At 42.0% G+C, this 24,632-nt stretch overlaps 2 protein-coding genes across 13 annotated transcripts in view; both read left to right on the top strand.

Annotated features, from left to right (window-relative positions):
• The window catches only part of SUN1 (Sad1 and UNC84 domain containing 1), a 33,116-nt gene extending 21,327 nt beyond the window's left edge, over positions 1-11,789 (top strand). For 7 of the 12 annotated variants that reach the window (XM_063171817.1, XM_063171815.1, XM_063171824.1 and 4 more), the window contains 16 exons: positions 130-213; positions 519-629; positions 2,006-2,104; positions 2,738-2,831; positions 2,947-3,005; positions 3,854-3,999; positions 4,150-4,374; positions 4,875-4,961; positions 5,335-5,378; positions 6,064-6,203; positions 6,746-6,996; positions 7,530-7,614; positions 8,022-8,137; positions 8,595-8,762; positions 9,581-9,673; positions 10,085-11,789. In XM_063171817.1, the coding sequence (XP_063027887.1) occupies positions 130-213; positions 519-629; positions 2,006-2,104; positions 2,738-2,831; positions 2,947-3,005; positions 3,854-3,999; positions 4,150-4,374; positions 4,875-4,961; positions 5,335-5,378; positions 6,064-6,203; positions 6,746-6,996; positions 7,530-7,614; positions 8,022-8,137; positions 8,595-8,762; positions 9,581-9,673; positions 10,085-10,198 (1,916 nt within the window). In that variant the 3' untranslated portion in view covers positions 10,199-11,789. Of the gene's footprint in view, positions 1-129; positions 214-518; positions 630-2,005; positions 2,105-2,737; positions 2,832-2,946; positions 3,006-3,853; positions 4,000-4,149; positions 4,375-4,874; positions 4,962-5,334; positions 5,379-6,063; positions 6,204-6,745; positions 6,997-7,529; positions 7,615-8,021; positions 8,138-8,594; positions 8,763-9,580; positions 9,674-10,084 lie in introns of those variants that run through there. The other 5 variants (XM_063171825.1, XM_063171822.1, XM_063171819.1 and 2 more) reach the window with 4 other exon arrangements.
• Positions 11,790-12,371: 582 nt separating this feature from the next.
• GET4 (guided entry of tail-anchored proteins factor 4) lies at positions 12,372-24,314 on the top strand. Its single transcript, XM_063171813.1, has 9 exons — positions 12,372-12,566; positions 16,495-16,573; positions 16,981-17,062; positions 17,338-17,487; positions 19,115-19,253; positions 21,420-21,560; positions 21,645-21,720; positions 21,880-21,952; positions 22,998-24,314. The coding sequence occupies exons 1-9, from the start codon at positions 12,409-12,411 to the stop codon at positions 23,084-23,086; spliced, it is 987 nt and encodes a 328-aa protein (XP_063027883.1). The 5' UTR covers positions 12,372-12,408; the 3' UTR covers positions 23,087-24,314.
• The last annotated feature ends 318 nt before the right edge of the window (positions 24,315-24,632 follow it).

The raw sequence follows: 24,632 nt of genomic DNA, 5'->3' as shown, positions 1-24,632 counted from the left end.
ATTTGCCAGGTTTCCTTAGAGTAATCTGACTTTAATAATGAACCAAGCCAGTTTAGCTAAAATCTGTGTCTATGAAAGGCTTTGAATTTGATAATCAGAATCTGTGTGTGCTTTTTGGATGTGTTGCAGCTCACTCAGACTACTGTGGAAGCATGAATGTAAAGGAGTTCTACAGAGAAGATCATCACCTTGGCGTGAATGAGGAGTCAATATGTAAGTACAGAGATTGATGCAGTCTCAGTCCTGGGCTCTTGTTGCTGTAATAGTAGCAGCACACAGCCCCTGACACTGTGGGAGCTACAAAGTAAATGTTTGGTTTGCAACTTAAATGTGGGGGGATGGTGATCCCCTGGTGCACTGTAGTATTTCCTCTGAAAGTTTCCTTCCCTGAAGTTTGCTTGGCAGTTTTTGGGTTGATAACTGATGATGTGAGATAGACTTGTTTAAGTCTATCTTGTAACAAATCTTGACTTCATCCTGGCTTCATCCCATTAATCAACTGTTACCACAACCAACAGGTGATGACTGTAAAGGGAAGAAACATCTTGAAATGTACACCACAGACCACATGCAGTCCTCATGGGCTAAAAGGGTAGCAAGGACCATTGGGCACACCTTTTCTTCTGCAGGTTGACTTGGATATTTTTGTTTGCTTTTATTTCGCATCACAATCTCACAATGTTAATCACACGTTTTGTGTTTGGGCTTTTTTTCCTTTCTTCATCTATCAAAGTAGGGTAGAAATGTAAAGTGCCTAGACAACTAACTTCCTTAACACCTCTTCTGTCTGAATTCTTGCTCTGATTTTGGCTTTTGTACAAGCTTGGCAGGCTGCTTACCTGTTAGTGAAAACAAGGTATAGGGTAATGTGCATCTCGTATGTTAGAAGGAACAAGTCAGATTAATTCATTGCACTTTGGGGAGATCTGTATGCTTGCTAGGTTGAAAAGCTGACTTTAAATGAAAGCAAGGTATGAGATACTGGTATGCAGATTATTTGAATAAAGGGGTTTTAATATTTTATTTTTGTTCTAGTGATAGTCAATTTTTACAGGAATCTTGTATAGGGATAGAATCTACCCTGTGAGATGAGCGTTCCCTAGCTTGAATGACATCAAGGATCTGTTGAATGCTCTTTATTCAGCAAAGGAAAATGATTTGAGACACTTCAGTCACCTAAATGATTTGCAAAACATTGGGTTGGTATATCTATAATCCCTCAGATTAACCCAGGCATATCTGCTAATCTAAGAATGTAGGTTTATTTTATAAACATATATGGTGTAGTTTGTTCTGTAGAAAGATTGGTCCTAGTCTTGGACGTAGTATTTGTTGGCCTCAGCAGGCTTTAAGTTACAGCATTTTATTTCAATGCATTGGATGGGGAGGTTAGTGGTAGTTTTGTTCTCTTAAAGAGATACAGAACTATCCTACTGAACACTCAGCTTAATGTAAATTTACTGCTTGCAGCTTTTAAGTGGGAATACTTTCTATTGTTTATCAATATTTCTTAGACATCACTGGAATTTTAAATTTTTAATTGTTCTCACTTCTGCACAGTAACCCAGATAATGAACTTGATGTATAATTTTGAACAAATAAGATGCTTTTAAAGTAATGATGTGCTTAAAGCTTGTTTTTGTGGTAGTACTCTTGCTGTTCTCTCTGCTACACTTTGCATGGCATTGTTAGATAAACATGTTACAAAATGTAAGCTTTGATTTTGGAAAAGTGATATTCTAACTGCACAGGTGGTGTTCAGCCTGTTTATCTCTGTCCATGAGAATTCAGTTTCTAAACTCTCTTGGTTTTACTTGACCTCATATTTACTAGTGGCTTGCTTTGCTTTAGAGTAGTGAAGAACCAATTTGAGATTACTGAAAGGTACAGTTCAAAATTCTGCAGAAGCTGTGATGGGCAGGGGCTGAGCCTGTTTCACTGTCCTGAAGGGAAGCTGCAGCTCCTTTGTGTGTGTGAGCACATGGAGTTTATTTGTTCTAACCAGGTTACTTTGTGCTTCACGGGCTGCGAGCAGCGGGAGCCGCGGGCTGGCTCGTGTCGCAGAAGGTGTTGTCTCTACTTTGGCTGGCCATTCTCTCTCCAGGTTACTGTTCCAATCTCTGTGTGTGTGTGTGCATTGCCTGCTCCTTTTGGCAAATCAGGGCACTGCAGGAGCTTACACGAATTCAGCTGTGCTTGTGCTGTAGCTTTTGTGTCTTGAGATGCACGTGCTGCTTTATTGACCAAAATGTGCTTAATGAGAGGGTGTGTTCCTGTTCACAGGCATTACAGGAGACTAACCAGAGGGAATGAGTGTGTGAATATGGGGTGTCAAGAATAATGGGGTGTGTTTGGTTTGGCAGTCAATTGCTATATTGGTATTCCTCTTACCAAAAACTGCTACTGCTAATCTGTGTGTTTCCTGGAGCATTCTGAGGCCTCCAGTGTGTGATAACTTGTGTTCAGACATTAATACTGAATTTTCAGTGAGGTAGCATTGCCATAACAAAAGAGCATTTAATCTCTTTGCATGGCTGTTGACCTTGTTGAGTAGCTGTTGTTACAATGCTGTCATACTTGTGGTATCTAGATGTCAGTAAGCTGCATGCATTGCCTTATTCATGTATTTCTCCACTCTGCAAAGCTTTGTTGGCCACAGCTGCATGTCCCTCTGCTTGGTTTCTTTGAACAAGTGCTGCAGTAATTACATTTCACACTCCCACCTTTTGTCTTCCAGGGAGGGCAGCTTCTGGCATGTTCAGGTTGCTTAGAACTGGGTGGTATCAACTTGTTACTCTGATGTCTTTGCTCAAGGTGTTTCTTGTAAGAAGGTGTGTATCCTTTGAAATAATTGTTTTGTGAGCAAGTTATTTACTCAGTTATAATATAAATCAATTAATCATGGTAAATGTGTTCGTTCTTGTAAACTGTGCTCTCTTTCTCTAGATGCCTTCCAAAGAACTACAGGTGGTTACTGTTTCTTATCCCACTCCTGTTTCTGCTAGGTATGTTAATTGTTGACTTTTAATCCAAATCAGTGTGTGTACTACAGCTGCTCCAAAATAGCATTTTGAATTGATTTATGAAGAAGATGCAGAACTGCAAAAGAGCAAGTTTGTTTGTGAACAGGGCAGTAATTCAGGCTTTCAGGGTACTACAAGTCAGCAATGTCTCCCCTTGACACAAAAGCAATACCCTTGATTTAATTGCATAGAGCTCTTTAGAAAGAGTGGCTGAATAAATAAATGCACTGAAGTCCTTTTTTCTTTATCTCCTTTCATAGGGGTAGCAGTGAAAGAGTAGGCTGGGTACTGATTGCTTTGTCAGCCTCCATAGAAATGTGGTTAAGTTTTTACCAAGTCATCCAAAGTCTTTCCTTTGCTCTAGACCCTGCTTTAGTTGCTTAAGATACAGCTGACTTTAGAGTGGTTAGTAGACAGTGTTCAGCCAGCTGTCAACTGAAACGAAACAAATTGAAGTATTTACCAGAAGTGCTGGGCCATTTCTGAAAAGCAGTTTCATGTCTTTGTGAGTTTTAAAAACTTGCAGCTATTTTGTGGAGAAGATGAAGCTTCTTGGAAAATTACAGTGGAGATTCAAAGTCCTCTGTATAAGGGTGGACAAGGAAAGAATTTACCCTGTGTAGAAAATGCTGCTACTTCCCACTAAGATATTACCAAAATAAGTGTAATCTTGTGAAATGCTATTTTATTTCCATGGAAGTTTCTTCCAATTTTTATTAGCTCTTATGCAATGTGATATGTAGTAAGTGAATCATGCAACATATTTTCCATGGAGATAAAGAGCAGCATTTATTTATATATATTTATATAGCTTTTTGTTTCTGTTCTAGGTTGGTGGTTCTGGGGGCTTGATGGCTTCATTTCCTTATTACCTCCATTGAACTGGACAAGAATTGGCACAATACAGAGAACAGAAGATTCTGTTCATGTTCCTGAACCACAAGATGACTCTTTTCATTCTGTGCAACCTCCAAAGGTAAGGGAGAACAGTCTAGGGAAAAACTTGCATATCTTTAAAGTTCTCTTAACTCTCATGTCTTCAATATTTTTCAATAATTACTTGTTGCACAAGAGTAATGTAGATAAGTTGATTTTTATACATTAAAGCATTATCTTTATATTTTAGGATACCATAAATATCTTTGACTTTGGTCGTATAAGTGAGCTGGAAAAGCAAATGGCCTTCGTGTCTGACAGATGCCATGACCGAAACAAAGAATACAGCAAAGTGATGAGCCTGCTCCAGAATCTTCAAGATCAGGTTGCCACAATGAGTGACAGAAGTGAAACCTTGAATTTAATAAAAAACGTCGTGAGTCAATATCTTAAAGATATGAAATTGGAGGAAAAGGTAAGACAGTCAGTTATTGATGTTTCCTTATACAGATTGTTCTGTTATATAAATGCAGATTGTGAGTGATTTGACTGGAGGATTCTTTTTCTGCTCTACAAATAACCAGTAGGTAGTAAGGGCCAGGGAGCAGTTGTGGGCATTTGTTCCTCCTTTGTTATTGGTGACAAAGGATTAATTCAAGACAGGTGGCCTAAAGTAGAGACCTACATTGCTGAAAAGCTGCTGGATTTATCCTGTTTTTATACAGATAAAGAAGACTATAGGAAGGACTAGTGACAAAGCAGGGATTTTGTGATAAACTTCCCTGTATATAACCCCTACTGCAGCTAAATCAGACTTCTATATTTATTACAGATTCTGTAATTTCTAACACTACCTGCAGGATAAATCATTTAAACATTCACAGAATGGAATGAAAAGTGCACTTTGCAAAAAATATCAATTGTGGTATTTGTACTCCAAAATAAATACACCCCCTTTTTCTTCTATTTTTTAAGGCTGATTTCCTGGCTTTACACAAAGAGCATGAGTTGCGCATCCAGACGCTGGAAGAACTTCTTAGAAAACTCTCAGCTGAATCCAAGGTATTGACAGTGAGCTTTGCTGACTTGTTTGAATTGTAACCTGTTGGTAAAACATACTGATTATTTTTAAATTTGCTGTTCCAAACAGCAGTTTCCTTTACTGTGGCTATTACAGTTCCCTAAGTCTCATAACTTGTTTGTATTTTGGTTCCCCTTTCTTGGAGAGGGTTATGTTCCAAAGTTGAAAAATTATTCCCTTGACTATTGAGGCAGGTTTGGACTGAAACCTTGTTATACAGAGGAACAAACATAATTGTGTGAGCAGTCCCATACAGGTGGTGCTAAAATTTCCTTTCATATAACATTCTTTATCCTCCTTTCTTTCACTTGAATTTCTTTGTATATGTTAAAATTTAACTTTTGTGTTTTTTAGGACATCCAGAAGGAGTTCGACCTGGCCAAATCAAAATCAGTGAGGTATAAGCACTTTTCAGATAGATTTTGCTTTTTCACTCCTGATGCCAACTGACAGTGATCCTTATCTTGTGTCAGTTAACTGACCCTGCAGGGTTGTACTGTCAGCAAGAGCACTTCTGTCTTGTACTGGATTTCAACTGTGGTGTCTCTCGGTTTTCTGTTTATTTGCTGAATTGCCATTTAAATTAAAATTAAATGTAAAATGGCTTTAGAATGATAGTTGAGATCTTTTTCCATAGCATTCACTGGACACTGATCTATACTGGTCATGTATGAGTTGCTGTTTGTAACTCAGCACTGCCTCTGGAGTTACTCTGGTTTGAGTGAGGTAGCTTGAGACTCACTCTGACCAGTGGCAAACTCACACAAGGTTTGACTGGTTTGCCAGAACCCCTTAAATTCCCCCAAATCTGTAAATGTTTGAGTTATTAACTTGTCAGCCTGGTGATAATCTGAAGTCATCACTGCTGAATTTTTCCATTACTTCAAAATACTTTGCTTTGAATATATTGATTCTAAGGATGCCTTAAGTAACAGTGTGTTACAAGTGCAAGTTCACTGTGTGTGGTGAACAATTGGACTGGAAGAGCACTTTGTATTAGACAAGTATATTCTCACACCTTTGGAAGTTGATGGAATGATTCCAACTACTCTTTCCTAATAATTGACTCCTTGTTTTTGTCAGAGATGATGATCAATACAGTCTACTTATGTCCAAAATTAAAAAGCTAGAACTGGAGCTGGCTTCTATGAAATCAGAGCTGTTATCTGGGGAAAGTGTGAAGACAAGTTGTGAGAAAATGGATGTCATTAATGAAAAAGTAGGTTCTGCAACTTCTCTGTCCCAGTAAAATTTGATATTACTTGGTTTTGTTCACAAATTTTCTTGAAATGCACTGCAATCAGTAACATGGGGGTAGTATTAATCTTAAAGAATGACAGTGTTGTATGTAGGGTTACTGTGAATTTTTCCATTAGTGCATAACATAAACTCCTAGGGAGGAGTTTATTGCTTGTTTTCTACAATGGCAGGGGTTTGCTTGGAAGCTATGACATAGGAGCAGTTCTCTGCACAGTATTTGTTGATGTATTTTGCTAATCCATGGAAATATGGAAAAGAAACTAATGTAAAATCAAATTAAGTTTGTTATCTGAGAGTTATTTCTAAAAAATCCTGCCTAAGTTCTTTTGAAGCCTTTTAAAAGGTCTGATTAGAATGTAGCCAACAAAATACAATACAACAATACTGAGATGGGATTATCAACTTAAATAAAGACTTGTGATAAAGGCCTGTTGTATATTTTTATATATATATATATGTTTATAAAAACTAATAATTGTAATTATTAATGGCTTCCACTAGGTAGATGCCCAGGTCAAGGAATCTGTCAAGCTATTGCTTTTTGGTGATCAACAAGAAGACTTGCCTGAATCACTTCTCCAGTGGCTTACCTCCAATTTTGTGAGCAAAAGTGATCTACAGACTGTGCTGAGGGATCTTGAGTTGCAGATCCTCAGAAATATTACTCTCCATATGTCTGTAACAAACCAAAAAGTAACATCTGAAGTAGTTACAAATGCTGTGACTAATGCAGGGATTTCTGGAATCACAGAAGCGGTGAGTGAGCTTTAATGTCTCAAAAATTCAACGAAAACTGGAAAGAGTTCTTTCATGGGCATTTTGTGGAGCATGACTGTCAACATAAATGTTAATGATTTTAGGAGATGTCAGGAACATCAGCTGAAATGAGGAGAACTGCAGAAAATGCTTTATTGAGTGGATTCTTGCACCATTGATTGTTGCCTATTGTCAACATTTGTGGTTTTTTAAAGTGTGCTATCTTGAAAATTGAATTCCCAAGAAACAAGTACACCAAAGAAATGCAGCTCAGGGTCTTGGGAAGAAGGCATGCAGATTTTAAAAACAAAACAAACCAGCAGTCAAGATGCAGTATGAACTTGTATTTTAAGACAGACAACCGTCCATTAAAAGTCACCTCTGTCTTGACAGAGGCTTTCAAGGACTTGTGATGAAGTGCAGCATCTCAAAGAGATGCTTGCAACTTCACAGATAGGTAAAGATCAATTATTTTATTGCTTGATCTATTAAAATATTTTTCCTTCCATTCTGTTGTATATGTACGCCTCTAGCAAGCACAGATTATTGTAAATAATGCACTGAAACTCTACTCTCAAGACAAGACTGGGATGGTGGATTTTGCCTTGGAATCTGGAGGTAAATAGTAGAGGAAACACCATTTTACTACTCATGCTCTTAGTAGTATTTACTAGAAATATTACAATGAAGAGTAAAGCTTAGTAGGGCATTTTTGTGTGTTGCCTGATGATCAGATCATTGCAATCTGTGATGATGTTTACAGGCCTGTACATCAGCCTAGGTGTGCATGGACATGGATAGAATAGTTCTCAATATATCTAAAACTGGATAGGAAAGAAATTAAAAACATTTAACCTGTTCTTAAAATAACATTGTATGTGATAGAAGCATTGCATCCACAGAAAGTTATTAGATCTTAACAATATCTTTATCTGGTATTCATTTAGCTTTATATAAATCTGTGTTAATTGCTCATTCCTTCTTGAAGACTTCTATTTCTGCTAACCTGATCTGTCTTTTTTGAGGTGGCAGCATTCTGAGTACTCGCTGTTCTGAAACCTATGAGACCAAGACAGCATTAATCAGCCTCTTTGGAATTCCTCTGTGGTACTACTCCCAGTCTCCCAGAGTGGTGATTCAGGTAGTGAAAGGCCAAGGAAACAAATGCAGCCATGTTATTTTGTGTGGAGTGGTTTGGGTGGCTCTTTGGGCGCTGGGTGTATCTCTGTAATGGGGCACGGGTACTTGGAGCTGTTTCTAAGAGTGGGATTCCTCTGGCAGGCTCTGGGCACAGCTTAAGTCCTAGTCTAGCAGAACTGAGAGTCACAGGAGGCTTGGGTGCTGCACTGGGATTGGGAGGGTTCCTGCTGAGAACTCATCTCAGGCCAGGTCTTCAGAACACCCCTGGTAGCTCAGGTGGGTGTGCTGCCTTCCTGAAGAGTTCCACCAAGGAGATTCTTTTTGCACCTTACTGTTTAAGACTGTCCCTAAGAACTCAGAATTCATTACAACTCTTTATTGCAATAAACAAGAAAACACTGCAACATTGTTTTTGTTGTTGTGTCCCATGTTGTTCTCTCCACCTTCCTTGTGTGCAGCCGGACATGTACCCAGGGAACTGCTGGGCTTTCAAAGGATCCCAGGGCTACCTTGTGGTGAGACTTTCCATGAAGATCTATCCAACTGCCTTTACTTTGGAACACATACCAAAAACTCTTTCACCAACAGGAAATATCACCAGTGCTCCTAGGAATTTTGCAGTATATGTAAGTCTGTCTCTGATTTTGAGTTGATGTTTGAACACAGAATATTTGTGTTATGTACCTTGGAGGAGAGCAGCTTGAGCAAGGACAGCTTAGATAATAAACTGTTTCACTCATTGCTCTTAAAAATTGCTTTTATTTGTGAGCTTTGAGATTATGAATAACAAGTGTTGCACCTAATTTTGGATGAGCTATTTACTCTTGCTCTATACAGTAGTAAACACTGATGGAGGGAGATGATGTTTTTTTATTTGATCTAGTTTTTTCATACATTTTGTTTCATCCTCCTTCCCATTCTTCTTCTCTCCACCCACTATCCCTCCCATTTTGTCTCTGCAGCTTAACTGTGCTGTGCCTTAAATAATTTTTTTAGTTCATTTTCCCCAGCACCACAGTTGTGTAGGCAGGATTTCAGAACAGAACAGACCACAGGGTATATCAGAGAGCAGCTATGATATCTGGGAACTTTTTGTCATTTTCAAAATGCTTAAACAGTCGCCTGTAAGCATCTGAATCTTGACTTCAGCCTTGATGTTCTCTCACTGTTTGTCCTGGACAGTTTATATTGTACACTGTGATAAGGGTTTAGCCATGAAAATTAAAGGGTTTGACCATGAAAACATGTAAACAGCACAGCTATTTACAGGGCAGGAAACTGGAATACACAGCTGTGCTTGAACTTTAAATTACATGGGAAACATTCTGATCCTGGCTTCATAGACCTTCAAGTGCTGTCTCTTGATACTCTGTGTAGGCGTGGTTCTGGTTTGGATTTGATTGGAAATTTGATGGAAGCAAAAATCCTTCTGCTGTTGTTACAGGGCCTGGATGATGAATATCAAGAAGAAGGCAAGCTTCTAGGAGAGTATGTCTATGATCAAGATGGAGAACCACTGCAGATGTTTCCAGTGATGGTAAGTCTGAATTATAAGGTTTAAAGTGTCAGGAGAAAAGTACTTTTATTTTCTACACTTGTGTGCAATGAGCAGTGAAGGGAAAAGCCTTGTTCTCATGTGGGCTCTGTGGAAGCTGAGGTTTGTGTCTCAAATCCATGGCCTGAATAGATGAGAGGGGAGGAAGGTTTATTGCTATGTGGACACAGATGGGGGAAAGTTGCTAAACATGGTGAGAGTCTGTTCCATGCTGCTTCAGACTCTCAAATAATTTTAAGGCAAGGGAGGTTCTCAAAGGAACAGAAAATTCTCAAGGCATAGCTTAGGTCCCTGCAAGTACCAACAATCATTAACAACTAAGAAAGCTTCAGTTGCAGATGTTTATCCCAGAACCCTGACACTGATTTGTGTGTTTGCTTTTTCCTTCTCCAGGAGAAAAATGAAGACGCATTCCAAATAGTGGAGCTGAGGATTTTCTCTAACTGGGGCCATGTGGAGTACACCTGCCTGTATCGGTTCAGAGTGCACGGGAAACCTGCCCAATAATCCACACTACAGCTGGGGGTGGCTGCTTTGTACATTTTGTTCCTAATCTGTATATACTGGGAAGCCTACAACACTGGAATCTGTAAAGGACGAGGATGCAAGATGCACACTGCAGAACTGTTGATCCTCTGATAAAGGCAGAAGACTGTCAGCAGAAATGTATAAACCCCAATTTTAACTTACTCTAAGGCTCAGCTTGTAATTGCCAGTTTGCTTCATATTTCTGTGTCCATGCTGAGAGAAACAATGCATGCAAACAGCTCTGGTTCATAAAGCCCAGTTGACAAACAGGTGACACACGTTTTATTACAAATGAATGTATAGGTTTTTTAAAAAGAATAAACCACACTTTCTGCAACTAGGAATCTGTTCTTTTTTAATCCAGGACTCAAGCATACTTTTGCTAGCTTGGCACCATAAGCCAAAAACTGTGGTACATTTTGAACACTGACTGTGGCTAAAGGTGTCCTTCAGTTGACAGTTGGTTGTAACCTTTTTGGTGGATCCAAAAGGGCTTCTTTGCTACATGTTGAATATAATAAATACTACTGTCAGGGAAAGCTAACACAACCAAAACCAGTTTCAACACCAGCGACTGAGAATGCTTTACTGTAATTTGTGGCCGTGAATTGCTCTAAAAGTCAGGGATAACTTCAGTTACTTAAAGTTATTTTAAGGGTTTTTACCATGGCAACTTGGCCAGTTTGTTCTTTTTTTAGTGTCAATCCCACATCGACCTTGATGTACTGACTGACGGGCTCGGAGCTGATAAGCCTGCTGAATTGCTCAGTAAACACTGCTGTACAGCAGCTGCACTACCTTACTTTGTCCAAAGTGGGACAAGATTTCCTTAGACTGGTTGATTGTTATTCTCCTTTTGTACTGTGAGAATTCAGTGTAGAAAACAAGCCTGAAGCAATTCTCGCTGCGTCACAGTTACCAGAGGGACTCGAGCTCAGCGCTGCTGGTGCAAACACGGGCATTCCTGATCCTCCCCAAAGCCTTAGTCGGGTACCAGAGGAGTAGAGTTGCTCTTGGAAACAACATTTTCACATAGAACAAGGTGAAACTGCTTGTTGCCCCCCTTAGCCTTGCTGCTTTGAAGATCCTTTTTGGAAAAGATTCCTGAAATTCACTCGTTTGCAGAATTTTTATCTTGCTGTTCCTAGTGCATTTTGTAGTTACACAGAACTGTTACACATGGACCTGCTGACTGGTTTTCTGAATTGAGTTATGTATGTTGCACAACAGTCCTCGAATGTTTGAAATACAAAGTCTCCATGTGAAGAACTGTTTTTCACTCGACCTAGAGACAGAACCTATGGCCTACGCAGAGGAGTAGATGACACATGTACAGGTGTTTTCATATTATAGGTCACATATTTAAAATTAGAATTATCCTGTATAAATTGAAATTAGGTAGCTGGGGGGGAATATTTTGAATAACACTAACTTATTTTTAAAAAAGCAAGATAGGACTTTGTGCAATGTATTTTTGTAAATGCTTTTCAAAATGTCTGTTATTCTTTGCTGCCTCCAAACTGACAAGATGCTATTGAGATGTTTAAATAAAGAGTTTTAATTTTTGAAAGTGCATGTAATACTTGAAACAAGAAATAAAGCCTCTTTTCTGTTTTTTTTTTTTTTTTATCAGGTGCTTAAATAAGTGAGGAAAGATTCCAATGCAATGCGATTCCAATGCTCCGAGCTGGGGCAGGGTTGGGGGATTTCACGGAGGTTTTTACAAGGGGTAGGGGCACAAAGCTGTGAGGGGCAGGACCAGGAGCAGCGTGTGGTTGGTGGGGCCTGGGGAAAAAGCACATTTTGGGTGGGTGCTGGATCCTTTCCAGCTGTGTGAGGGAGGGGAATTGCTTTAACTCCCGTGCCCTCAGCCTTGGCTGATCCCTGCGCCGCACCACTCCTCAGCCAGGCTGCTTGCCCGCGCTCCATCCGCCGTTCCTTGATTTTTATTAAGGTTATCCTGCGGTTTCCTGCGCTGTCGGTGCTCCAGGCCTGGCCGTGCCCGCCTCGAGTCCCGGGGTTCCCCTCACGGCGTTCTCAGCCGCCGTTACCGCTCGGGACGCCGCGCGCAGCCGCGCGGGCTGAGCCTCGCGGGCCGCCGTCCGAGCGGGCGGAAGCCGGGCAGCGGGGCGCCGGCGCTGCGTGCGCATGCGCTTGGCTCCCGCCTCCCCTCCCCGTCCTCCGCGCTGATGGCGGCGGTGATCATGGCGGCGGAGCAGGAAGCCGCGAAAGGCGGCGGCGGCAGGAACCGCGGCGGCGTGCAGCGCGTGGAGGGCAAGCTGCGCGCCAGCGTCGAGAAGGGTGACTACTACGAGGCGCACCAGATGTACCGGACGCTGTTCTTCAGGTAGGGCCGCGCCGGGCCCGCCGCGCCGCCCCTCCCCCGCCCGGCCTTCCAGAGCCTTCCCACGCACTCTGCTCCGCTGACGCCCGCCGCGCCCACGGCCGCTCCCCATTGGCTGCGTGGCCTGTCCATCTCCGTGCTCCGCTCTCTGATTGGCTCGCGGGGGGGCGGGGTGGGGCGGGCGCGCGGCGCCGGCCCAAGCGGGCCCCGGGCCGGGCCGGGGAGCGGCGGCCCCAGGCTTGGCTTGGCTTGGCTCGGCCCGGTTCGGCCGCGTCACCGCCCTCGGCCCCGCCGGCTCCGTCCACGGCTCGGGGCGGCGGGGCAGCCGCTGCTTGCCGGCCTTTGGAGGCCAACCCCGGCCCGGTCCGCGCCCCGCCGGCCCGGGCACTGTCCGGTGAGGCGCCGGGGCTGTTGCGTCACGCTGCCCGCAGGTCACGGGCAGAGCGCAGTTTCGGTCCCCGTTCCCCAACGCCGCTCGGTGGCCCCGCGTTCCTGCCAGGCCGAGTGAGGCCCCCGGGTCAGCGGGATGGGCCAGGGGTGTCTCCCCGGGTGTCCCCCGGCGCTCCGGTCCGGGCTCGCCCCAGGCCCGTCCTGGAGCCGAGCCCCGCACAGCTCTGCCCGCTCCGTGCGAGTGTCGGCGGCTGCCGGGAGGGTTCCTGGGTTTGGAGGTTGGTTGTTGCTCAGCAGGGACACGGGGTTACTTTGTTTCACGGCACGGTCACCCTGGAGCCGTGCTCGGAAGGGGGCAGCTCTCAGGGTGGCCGGAATCGCCTGCACCGGGCAGCTTTTTGGAGTAAATTCCACTTGGTGTAGTGTTTGTGTACGTGACGGTGACTAAGTAGAGCAGGGCTTTTATTCAGAAGTGCTACTACTGCCTCTTTTGACATAAGGAGATTGTTTTTATTGCAAAGCATTTTTAGGCTTCATTTTTCAGGGCTGCACCTTGCAGGGGTCACCCTTTCCTCATCAGACTTTAACATGGAGACCCTTGCCTGCAGGAGCACAGAAGAAGGTGTTTGTTCTAGGGGCTTCCTCAGCTGCCCCCAGCTTTGTTTACTTGTGATTCTTCTGGGAGAGGACAGAATGGAAATTGATTCACAGAATCAATTAGGTCGGAAAAGACCTCTGATGTCATCAGGCCCAACTTTTGGCTTTCATCACCTGTCAGCTGGACAGTGACACTGAGTGCCACATCTGGCTCAGTCCCCTCAGCTCCCTCAGCTGTTGTCATCAGACTCAATCTCTTGATCCTTCCCCAGCTCCACTGCCCTTCTCTGGACACATTCCAACCTCTCAGTGTTTTTCTTGAAGTGAGAGGTCCACTCTCCCTGTCCTGTGTCCCCTTTTCTCAGCCCTCATCTGTGTTAGGATGAGAACAGGCCTATGCGTAAGCACAGAAAAATAGAATTCGTGGAAGAAAGTGGGGAGGAAAGTCCTTGGTGCATAATCCTGCTCCCAGCATACATCAGCCAGCCTGCCCTGCCCTGCCCTGTGTCCCTGCACCATCACATTAAATCAGTTTGTTCTTCCATAACCCCTCTGATGGGATCAGCCAGGCACCATCCAGGCCTTAAGACTTAAATTGTATTTGAGAATAAATCTAAATTTAAGACAAAGCCTGGCCTATTTTATAGTAGGGATTATGTGATGTGGTGTCTGCAGTGGTGTGAGAAGTCTTGGCTCAGGAGGTCACTTCTCCAATCTTCTGGCTGTATTAACTCACATACTGAAGCCTCCCTGAATTAATTTGGAATCAAAGATCCTGCCTTTTCCATTTTAAATACAAGTGAAAGGATGTGTTCAGTTAAATGAAAGGGTGACATTTGCGTGGCTGGGTAGTCTTGTCAATCCTCTGTAAAATGTGATAAAAATCAGCATTTTTATTTATAGACACATTAATGCTGATTGGGGTGACCTGAACTCTGGAACTGTGATTGGGTTAGCCAGTGCTTATTCCCTTTAAACATACAGGCCTGTAAAACATTTGTCTCATCTGTCAGAGGGTGAACTTGAAATCCTGACTCAGTTTCATGTACTGAGCTGTATTTTAGGGTGGAGGAGGGGAAGAAGTGGAGGAGGAAAGATTACCATAAGCCTGCCTCCTGCAGAGTTATTATCCCTCTGTGATCCACAGAGCAGGTGGGGAACTGCTGTTGCTGCCTAACCCTGAGCTCCCCCAGACACACCTGAGCTGGTGCTGTTTGCTACTTCCCAGGCTGGCTGAGCTCTTCTCTCTTCATCATTTGGTAACTGGGTCCCTCCTCAAAGTGTAATATCCTTGTTCCATCCATTTCTATTTCCCTGATACTTGTAGGTCATTTTTCTGGTGTAAATAATGTGTTCCAGGATTTCTCTTGTTTTAAATACCATTTAGAGCAATGTCATCAATATTTATTTTTATTAAACAAGTTTTCTGATAAAAGTTCTTTGAAAAACCCCAGCTCTTTGTAAAATTGTCTTCAGCAGCTTTTAGTGTCATCTGTAATAATTCTCAGATTAGGAGCTTCCACATAGCATTGTGAATCTACTGGAAGTAGAACTTGTGGAATTGGATCCATGCTGAGTCCAGCTCCTAGAAGCAAACCTGGAAGGGAGCCCAACTATAAAAACATTGGAGCTGGGGATTCATTTGACTCACATTTACCATGGTGATTGAGTTGTTGAGAATTATTCCAAAACTACCATTGTGCCTTCCATTATTTCAGCTCTGTTTTGGATAAAAGACCTTGGTGTTTCTCAGAGTTGATGAACAGGATGGAAGGAGTGTTTCCTCTCTTGTTTGTTGTCTGTGTGATGTTACCAGCAGGGGACATGTGTGACTGGAATCTGGGGCACAGCACAAGAGGTTTGGGATGCTCTGGTTGTCCCTTTGGTTGGTGTGACCCCATGGCCACGCTGTCCTGCTGTCCCACCAACCCCAGAACCACCCTCTGTTACCCCATGGGCCCTCTTGGGCTTTGGAGCAGCCTGAGGGGCCCTTCAGGGGCTGAGGGGCTGCCCCAGGAACAGAAAGGGGTGACAGGGGCACAGCCCAGCCAGTGTGTCACAGGGGACAGACCAAAGTGCAGGTGCCAGACCAGCAGGGTAGAGCTGACACCTCTGTGATATGAACAAATCAGCTACTGAGAGCACAGGCCTTTTGAGTAGCAGTTGAGAGAAATGGAGTTTGGAAACTCTGCCACACCTAAACTGCTGTTATGGGAAATGCTGTGTTTATGAGCTGGGAATCTCCAAGAGCTGCAGTACTGGCAGTGATGATGTGCAGGAGGCTGCAGGCACAGCTCTGTGCTAAGAGCTCCTGAGGTAACCACTGGGAGCAAATTCTTTAATTCCTTATTTCTTCGTTAAGTCTTAAGTGAGAAAAGTGGAAGGTGTGTTTTGAAGCATTATATTTTGTTTCTTCTGAAGTGTTGCATGGTGAATCTTGCTGGCTGTGCTTGTCTTGCTCTCAAACCCATGAGGGATGAGCTCCTGTGGTTCACAGAGGGCCAGGACAGGCTGATGTCCCCTGGCAGAGTTGTTGTGGTCAGAGAGACTCAGAGAGACTTGGGCCAGTGGAAAGGTCAGCAAGCTCTCCAGGAGTTATTCCAGAAGTTGTTTCACTGGGATGGCTTTGGTAGAGGCTCAGAACATTTTGCTCAGTTGAAGTCTTGGGCTCATTCCCTTTTCTTGTTCCAGTCCCAAACATATTTGTAGCTCTCTCCATTTTCATTCTTATATTCTTTGTATTATTCCATCAGGTCTGGAACAGAAAATTGCAACTTGCAGTTCAAACTACGTCATTATTGAAACTAACCTGATTTCAAAACAAATCTCTTGTTGTCATTATTTTAAATTTTAGCCAACTTTTAATCCTTTAAATATAAGTAACTTTAAGCATACAAAACTAACTTGGTGGTAATTTTTATCATGGCTTTGCTATTTTTTTCAGGTATATGTCACAAGGAAAACATGCAGAAGCAAGAGAACTAATGTATTCAGGGGCTTTACTGTTCTTCAGTCATAACCAGGTAAGTCACTGCTTTTGTGTGTGTGGCTTGAGGGCAGGGAATTGTTACTCCCAAGATTTTGAGAAATGAATGGTGAGTTCCCAGTAGTAAATATTTGGGGTAATTGCTTTGTAATCTTTTGTTTTATCTCTTTGTTGAGCCTTTCTCCACGAAGAATGATTATGCCAAGCTGGAACATGCAGCAGTAGTGTTTGTGAGCATCCAAACAATGCCTGTGTTCTGCTTTCCTGGAGGCTTCTCTTTGATGCCATCAAATCACTATAATTTTTTTATCAGGAAGGCTGAGACTTGATACTGTGCCCTAGCTGTTGATAAAAGCATTAAACCTGCTGCTGCCAAAATTCTGCTTGATGTTTCTTTTTGTGCCCTGATACATTCATCACTGCCAGTATGTGTCTGTTTTGTAGCAAAACAGTGCTGCTGATCTGTCCATGCTGGTTCTGGAGTCTTTGGAGAAGTCGGATGCAAAAGTAGCAGAAGACCTTTTAGGTGAGCTGACCTCTGCTCTTGGTTTGGTGGCATTTAGTTGTGCTTTCCCTTCACAGTGATTTGTTAATGGTCTTGAAAGTTGCAATCCTTTTTGGATGCCTTCCCAACTCTGGGGGAAACTTTGTTATAGAATTGTGGGTTCCTGATGACTCTGTGGGCATGTTTGGAACCAACACTGCTGCCTGTCCTAAGGATGGATCTTAAAACTGCATTAGAAGCAGCAGATCATCTTATTTTTCTTAATGCTAAATATTATTTAATATTGTTTCTTCTAGAAAATTTGGCTAAATTGTTTAGTTTAATGGATCCAAATTCTCCTGAAAGAGTGGCTTTCGTATCCAGAGCACTAAAATGGTCCAGTGGGGGATCAGGAAAACTTGGACATCCAAAACTACACCAGTTACTAGCTATTACCCTGTGGAAAGGTAAGAAAAATCAACTGACTTTTCTGTGTTTTCCTTTGAAAATGTTGAAAACAAGGTGTTATAAGAGATCTGCTTTGGGAATAATCTAAAGAAGCTGAGATGGAAATTATTGATTGATTGATTGATTGATTGATTGATTGATTGAGTTCTGCTGTTAGCTGATTTTTGCATTAATGTCTTCTTAATGTTATAGGGAAAAAAAATGGGTCTGTGGCTCTATAATAGTGCAAAATCCAAAACACAACTGCAGAGAGGCACTCTGTAAAAGGCAGGTTGATCCTTTAGATACTGAGGTAGTTTGATTGTGTCATTAGGAGGAAAATTGCTGGGGAGCAAAGATGTTCTGTTGGCAAGTATTTTTGTTTTTTAATCCTGGATAAACATGACAAAGATTGAAAAACATCACCTGGCATCCAAAACAGTCTTTGGACTGTAATTAAGTACTTTTTGAGAAGTTGGCCAACAGGGTTATTTCAAAATGAATGCTGTTGCCTTTGATTTATGAGCCATTTTATCACTTGTGATGGGATGTAAGAAAAACACAAAATGCTCTAAATAATTATTATACTTGTGGATGATAGCCAGTATTTACAGTCTTGTATTCAAAACATAGCAAAGGTGATTGAGAACAATTGAATACATGCCATTTTTTCTGTGGTTTCTCAGGGATAACTGTGCAAGAAGATTGTTGATTTTACATTTTTCAGTAGCTGCCAAGTGATGGCAGTGGTTTCATGTAACAACCCTGACCCAATAATGGTCAATCTGCAGCCTCTCTGTGTGCCATAGGCAATTCCCCAGCTGCTCTCCTGGGATTTGTGTTAGCCTGGTGGCTGCTGCCAGCCAGAAAGGGAGGATTCTTCTCACTGCATTCAAGTCAGAGGCTGCTACAATTAGGATAAGAAACAGTTGCATTCTGAAACTAAAAGTCCCCATTTTGTAGCTCACTGTTCTCTTGATGAGCAAGATGCCTATATTTTCTTATTCTGTAGCTTTTGGAGTTTCATCACAAAAGGCTCAGATTTTTAAAACAATGCTTTCAAATTCAAAATATTAGCAGCTATATCCAGTTTTGTCATTGCTGTGATTTTACACAATCCTTTGCTTCAGGTTCTAACAAATCTTTGCCATTTCTTACACCATTTTTCCTGCATAATTGCTGTTCTGTTCAGCATATGAAAGTGATTTTAGTTTTGGTAGCAAGAGTGGGCTAAGCTAAAAATAGGGAATAAAAAAAGGATGCTGAAGCTGCTGTTGGATTTCTCGGTGCACTTGGTCTAATATGAAATTTCTTGATTCCTGTCCCAGACATTGGTGATAGCACATGAAGTGTCAGCATTCACTTAGACAAAATGATACAACCCAAGTTCAAACTAGCAGTAGCTGTAATTGAGTAAACTGTATTTAATAGCAGTTGTTCAAATGTACTTAGAGTAAAATTTACTATCATCTCCCTTTATAAATTATCTGTAACTCACAGACTTTTTACCAGCTATCTTCTTTATATACCACACCTGTAACTCTTGTTCTTTTACCAGCTAATAAACTACAAGCCTAATAAATTTATTTTTATGTTCAAGTTAACTGAACTGATCTCTTAAAAGCCTTTTCCTTTTTCTTTTTCTAGAGCAAAACTATAGTGAATCTCGGTATCACTTCTTGCACTCGACAGATGGTGAGGGCTGTGCAAACATGCTGGTGGAATACTCCTCGTCCCGCGGCTACCGCAGTGAGGTGGACATGTTTGTAGCTCAGGCAGTACTACAGTAGGTGTTCAACTCCTTCTGAAGCATTCTGCTGACATGACATTGTTAGTGGGACTGTTAGCGTTCAAAAACACATAATCACGGGGGATTATATGCGGTGCTTTTTATGAAGAGCTCTGGGAATCGGGGTGTATTCAACCCAAATCTGACTCCAACCATACATCCCAAATGATCATGGTTTATACTCTATCGTTACATAACTTTCATGTTAATTATTAAACTTATATTGTTCTATTGTATACATAAATTTAGCCCCTCTCTGAATTTCCAACATAGTTTCTCACTATTCTTCTTATGGTTATATAATAATTACATTTAATTACTAAACAATCTTCACATCTAACAATTATATAATTTATCATACAGCTTACACAGGTGCAGTTGATCTGGGAAAGCACAAAGCCTAACATTTTAGATTCTATCTTTAACTTCTTCCAGGGTTCCACTATCAGGGCCAATCTAATTTAACCACACAGAAACTGTGAAACTGGCCAGAGCAATGGGAGAAAACTGTCTGAAAACCGATGTGTTAAATTTGTCAGACTGGGGAGAAAAAAAGTAAAATAATGTATTAAGGTCAAGTCCTGAAATTATATTAATTGCCTGAACCCTGAAAGCACAATTCTTAGCTTTATTAACACCACTTTAGGTCTAGTTAGGGCTTATCTATATGTTCTTACAAATACTGGACTCAAGCAGGCCCTGTATTTAGCACAGAACTTGCTCTCACTCAGGTCCTAAGAGGCAGCTTGTCATGGTCAGCCTGGTCTGTGAGCTGCAGCTTGATGGTTCTTGCCTTGACAAAGTTGTTGCTGGCTCTCATTTTTGGCATTTATTTTGTAGGAGGTGGGAATGCAAGCTATTGTGTGCTTTTGCAGAGCTCATGTAGAATGAAGGTTGACAAAGCCAATCTTATAGTGTTCAATCAGCTGATGGCTTTCTTGAGGCAGGGAAGGCAGCTCATGGAGGAGTCTGAGGAGGAGGTGGAGACAGGACTGTGTGGCAGGGAGTCAGGGAAGAGAGTAGGTGTTGGGGGAGAGGGAGGAGGTGAGAGCAAGTTTGTCTCTCTTTTGGCAGCAGTGAGCTGTCATGTCAGATTTGTCCTGCTTTCCATAGCTGGTTGCTATAGATTGCTGTGATTTTGAGCAATAGCAAATCCTTTATGGAAATCCAATATGTGAAGGACTCAAACAATTTTATGGGAAGAAACTCTGTGGAGAAGTTAAAAGATTATTTTTTCAGTGTTTATACAGTACTTCTACTGCATCATTTACTGGTTTATATGTCAAATACTGTGTTAAATCCTCTTGCATGGTAGTTTATTCTCTAATGAAAATAATTGCAGCTCCTTGCTGTCAGTGAGGCAAAACAGCCCCAAGCCCTTGCACATGTGAGGGTGCAGAATTAGAGGCCAGCCTGCCATCAAAAATGACATGGCTTGTGGCAGCCTTCCTAGTGCCTGCTGACAGCATTTGTCCCAGATAAAGGCCTGTCAGGCCAATGGGACTTGCAGGGATTGCCAGTTAAATTAACTGGACCTGAACAAGGATTTGATCTGTTTGAGGGATCGATCTGTTGGGGACAAATGGTTTGGGAGCTCAAAGTGCAGCTTTATTATGAGATTTTTAGGCATGTGTGTCAAGCTATTAGTGATCCTGATGCCACATTATGTTGAGGTGGAATAAAATGACAGAGTCAACAAATACTGACAGATACATACTAAAAGGAGATGTGTTTGGGGATGAATGGGTCTTTAATTCAGTTTTTAACTCAACATAGTAAATCCTGGACCAGTAGATGCAATATCAGTTTCATGTGAATTACAGAGTAGCCAGTCTTTCCACATTTTGCAAATTGATGCTCTCTTTTAGTAACTATACTGTACAATCTGCTTAGATCCTGGTTGAACTAATTCTATAAATATTTAATGTCTGTTTTCCCTCCCAACCTGCCTATTGCACAGTGTGTTCTAGTAGTGATTTTCCCCTTCCTCAGCTGATGGCCAAACCATCCCCAAAAATGTCCATCTCTAACAGTTTTGTTTTGCCATCAGTTCAAGCCTGACATGGCCTCTATACACAAGTGATTTTGGCTTCCCTTTTTCTGTGGTGAAACCATTTCTCTACCCTTTGTTTTTAACTTGCCCCATTCTCTTTCCTTTTTCAGATTTCTCTGCCTAAAAAATAAGACCAGCGCCTCAGTTGTTTTTACGACATATACACAGAAACATCCTTCGATAGAGAAGGGTCCACCCTTTGTGCAACCACTGCTAAACTTCATCTGGTTTCTCTTGTTGGCAGTTGATGGGTACAGTCTGATTTCTGTCATGTCCTTCTTGGTTTCCTTTTCAGTTGTTAACTGAAATTACATTTTTGGTTGTTTCCTTTCTAGAGGGAAACTAACAGTATTTACAGTATTGTGTGAACAGTATCAACCTTCACTGAAAAGAGACCCCATGTATAATGAGGTGAGTTACTCATAAACACGATTTAACTCGCTCAAGGAGTGAAATAATGGCTGATTGTCTCCAGCTTTGTAGAGAAGAGCTGGTGATTTACTTGCCTGGGTGACTTCTGTCCATAGTAAATGAAATAATTGCTTTTTTTTTCACCTTGTGTCCCTGCAGTACCTAGATAGAATAGGACAGCTTTTCTTCGGAGTTCCACCCAAGCAGACCTCGTCCTACGGGGGATTGCTAGGTAAGCTCTGCTTGGAGCTACCTCCAGCCTTTGATCAGTGACCTGGATAAAACACCTGTGTTGGAAACACATAATCTGTTCTAAGCAATTTATAATTCTTTTCATAACCTGTAGGAACAGCCCCTGCTCTAGAAGACAAAATGAATGAGTTGCATGTGAAGGTGGTTTGGGGGAACTTGTAGACTTTTCATCATTGAGAAGGGGAGAAGCAGTAAAAAGATTCTTATGGTTAATTTCTGACATTATGGTCTAGCTTCCTAATGTAAAGAAGCATCTTACTGGTTAAAGTTTAATTTCCTCAGAGTTCAGTGACTGATTTTTCTTAAATCAAGTATATGGGGCTTTGTAGAGATCTAATCAGTACTGATACAACATGAATGTGTCCAAAGAGGAAGTTCTGAAATTAATACTGCCCTTCAACAAGGACTGAAATGGAATAGAGAAATTCAGCCCTCATTTCCTGGCTCTTGAATGAAATTAGCATAAAATTAATGTTTTCCCTGGGAACTAAGCTTCTTTGTAAAGTGAATGGAAGCTTTACGTGCAAAAGTCAATTCACTGAGACCCAAAAACATGATGAAAAACATGAACATCATGTTTTTACCATCTGTAATTTGCTTTTCAGCAATTCAGGCATCTTTAAATTGATGCCTCTGAGTTTCAGACAATTTTTTTACGCCGTGATGCACACTGTAACTGCTTCTTGAGAGTTTCACTGCTGGAGGTGTGTTTTTCCTCTTTTAGTTGGGTTTTTTTCCCTCTGAGGGCGCAACTGTAGCACATAAATATGTGACTTTGGGTTTTTCAAGTGTATTCTTAGAGAAGGAACAGTATCAGTGAACAGCTAAGAGTATACAGCTTCCCAAATCAATATTCATAATGGAAACCAGTGTGGGATTACTAATGTCTTGGTGAGACTCTTCTGCTTCAAAACTCTTGGGGTTTTTTTGTTACAGAAATCTGTACTGCAACAGGATGGAAGATTAGTTGAAAGTTTTTTGAGATGTAAAACTAGTGGTTTTGACTGTCCTGTATTTTATTCTAGGTAATCTTTTAAACAGTCTGATGGGAACTGGGGAAGATGATGACACAGAAGATGGTCAGGAAGACAGCAGTCCTATCGAGCTCGACTGAATGTTGTTGTCATTGGGTGCCGTGTAAATCTGATGATTCGATGACTCCAAAGACACTTTTGGAATTTGAATCCTGCAGTTGTTTCTTGGCTCCTAAAAGGGCTCCTCTGGTCTTTTAGAAATGGTTGCTGAAATGTTTATACTGTCGGTCTATATTATTTATGTAAAAAAAAAAGAAAGAAACCAACAAAAAGTAGCCAAACGAACCAATATCGGAGCGGTTGTTAGTGGGTGTCCGATGCAGCGGCTGGGACTGGTTAAACACAGTCTGCGGTTTCTGATGCAGTATTCCCTTTTGCACAGTCTTTAATAAAGCATAAACATGGGGCTTGTCCTTCACGGCCTACCCAATACCATCTGTGTTCTGAGAAAGCCTCCTTGCCCTCTGCCCTCTTCCAAGGAAGATCTCAAAAGGCAGGGGGAGCAATTGAATAATTGATTTGCGAGGCCGGTGCCAAAAGTACTGCGAGACGAGCCGAGCAGCATAATTTGAGATGCACATCCAAGAGACATTGAAACAAGAACTTGCTTCCACTGCCATGAGTAACATGCACACCCTTCATACTGCCTGCCCCTCTCCCCAAGGCCAGGCTCTGGCTGAGCCCACGCGTGTGATTAGCTGATACTTCCTGAAAAGCACAAGGTTGAGTAGCTCTTGAGTAAAAACCCATCAGTGGAACGCAGGTAATTGGCTTCCAGCTGGATCTCTCTTGCCTAGGTATAAAAATTTGGCATCTAAAATACATCCTGTGGCTTGTGGCTGTACTTTGGAAGAGATTTTGCCAGTGTAAGTTCCCAGCTGTACGTGCAGGCAGCAGCGTTGCTGTGGGCAGGGTACGTGCTTGAACTGGGTGGCAAGAAAGGGATACTGCAGAGCTTCTGGTTCTTTATGATATATTTATTTTTCTTGGGTGATTGATTCATTTAACACTTTCTGTTAAAAAAAAGAATAAATCAATAAATAATGGAGTAACTTCACCCCCAGCAGTAGGCATAGCCATTCTCCATCTCCTCTGTAATGCAGCACAGTCTGGTACAGGGAACAGGTGAAAGGGTGGGGAAACGCTTTATTTTTTCACGATGAAAATAAAAAGGCTTAGATTAATAAACAGCAATCATGCATGGGGGAGGGATTAATACAAATTTATTGACTGTATGAAAAAAAAAAGGCATTGACAGGAAGACTTTGTGTTAATTGTGAAGTCTCAAATAAACACTTTATACCAGGATGTGCGATACTGCTGCTTTCTAAGAGTTTCCCAAGCAGAGCTTTACATTCCTTGCTATTTTTTTCACTCTGCATTTCACTGTGGCTCATCCAGCCCTCGGTGCTTCACTTCACCTCTGTGCAGTAAAGGTGTAATTCTCTTGGGGTATTGGAATATCTGGAGCAGATGGGGCTTGCATTGCTGTGCAGCAGGTTAAGGGAAGAGCTCCCTCTCCAGGTTGGTGTTGAAGACATTTAATAAATGATCTGAGATGCCAGCAGAGGATGAGAACCACAGCTTTCATTTCTTTTGGCTGCCAGGAATGTGCCTCTCAGGCAG

This window comes from Melospiza melodia, chromosome 18, assembly GCF_035770615.1.
Source record: "Melospiza melodia melodia isolate bMelMel2 chromosome 18, bMelMel2.pri, whole genome shotgun sequence".
Lineage (NCBI taxonomy): Eukaryota > Metazoa > Chordata > Aves > Passeriformes > Passerellidae > Melospiza > Melospiza melodia.
This window is presented reverse-complemented; position numbering and strand designations above follow the sequence as displayed.

What these genes read in the sequence shown, in the direction of transcription:
- GET4 (XM_063171813.1), top strand. Translation starts at nt 12,409, where the DNA reads ATGGCGGCGGTGATCATGGCGGCGGAGCAGGAAGCCGCGAAAGGCGGC. An exon ending in TACCGGACGCTGTTCTTCAG is followed by an intron (nt 12,567 to 16,494) that starts GTAGGGCCGCGC and finishes TATTTTTTTCAG; the next exon opens with GTATATGTCACAAGGAAAAC. An exon ending in GAGACCCCATGTATAATGAG is followed by an intron (nt 21,721 to 21,879) that starts GTGAGTTACTCA and finishes GTGTCCCTGCAG; the next exon opens with TACCTAGATAGAATAGGACA.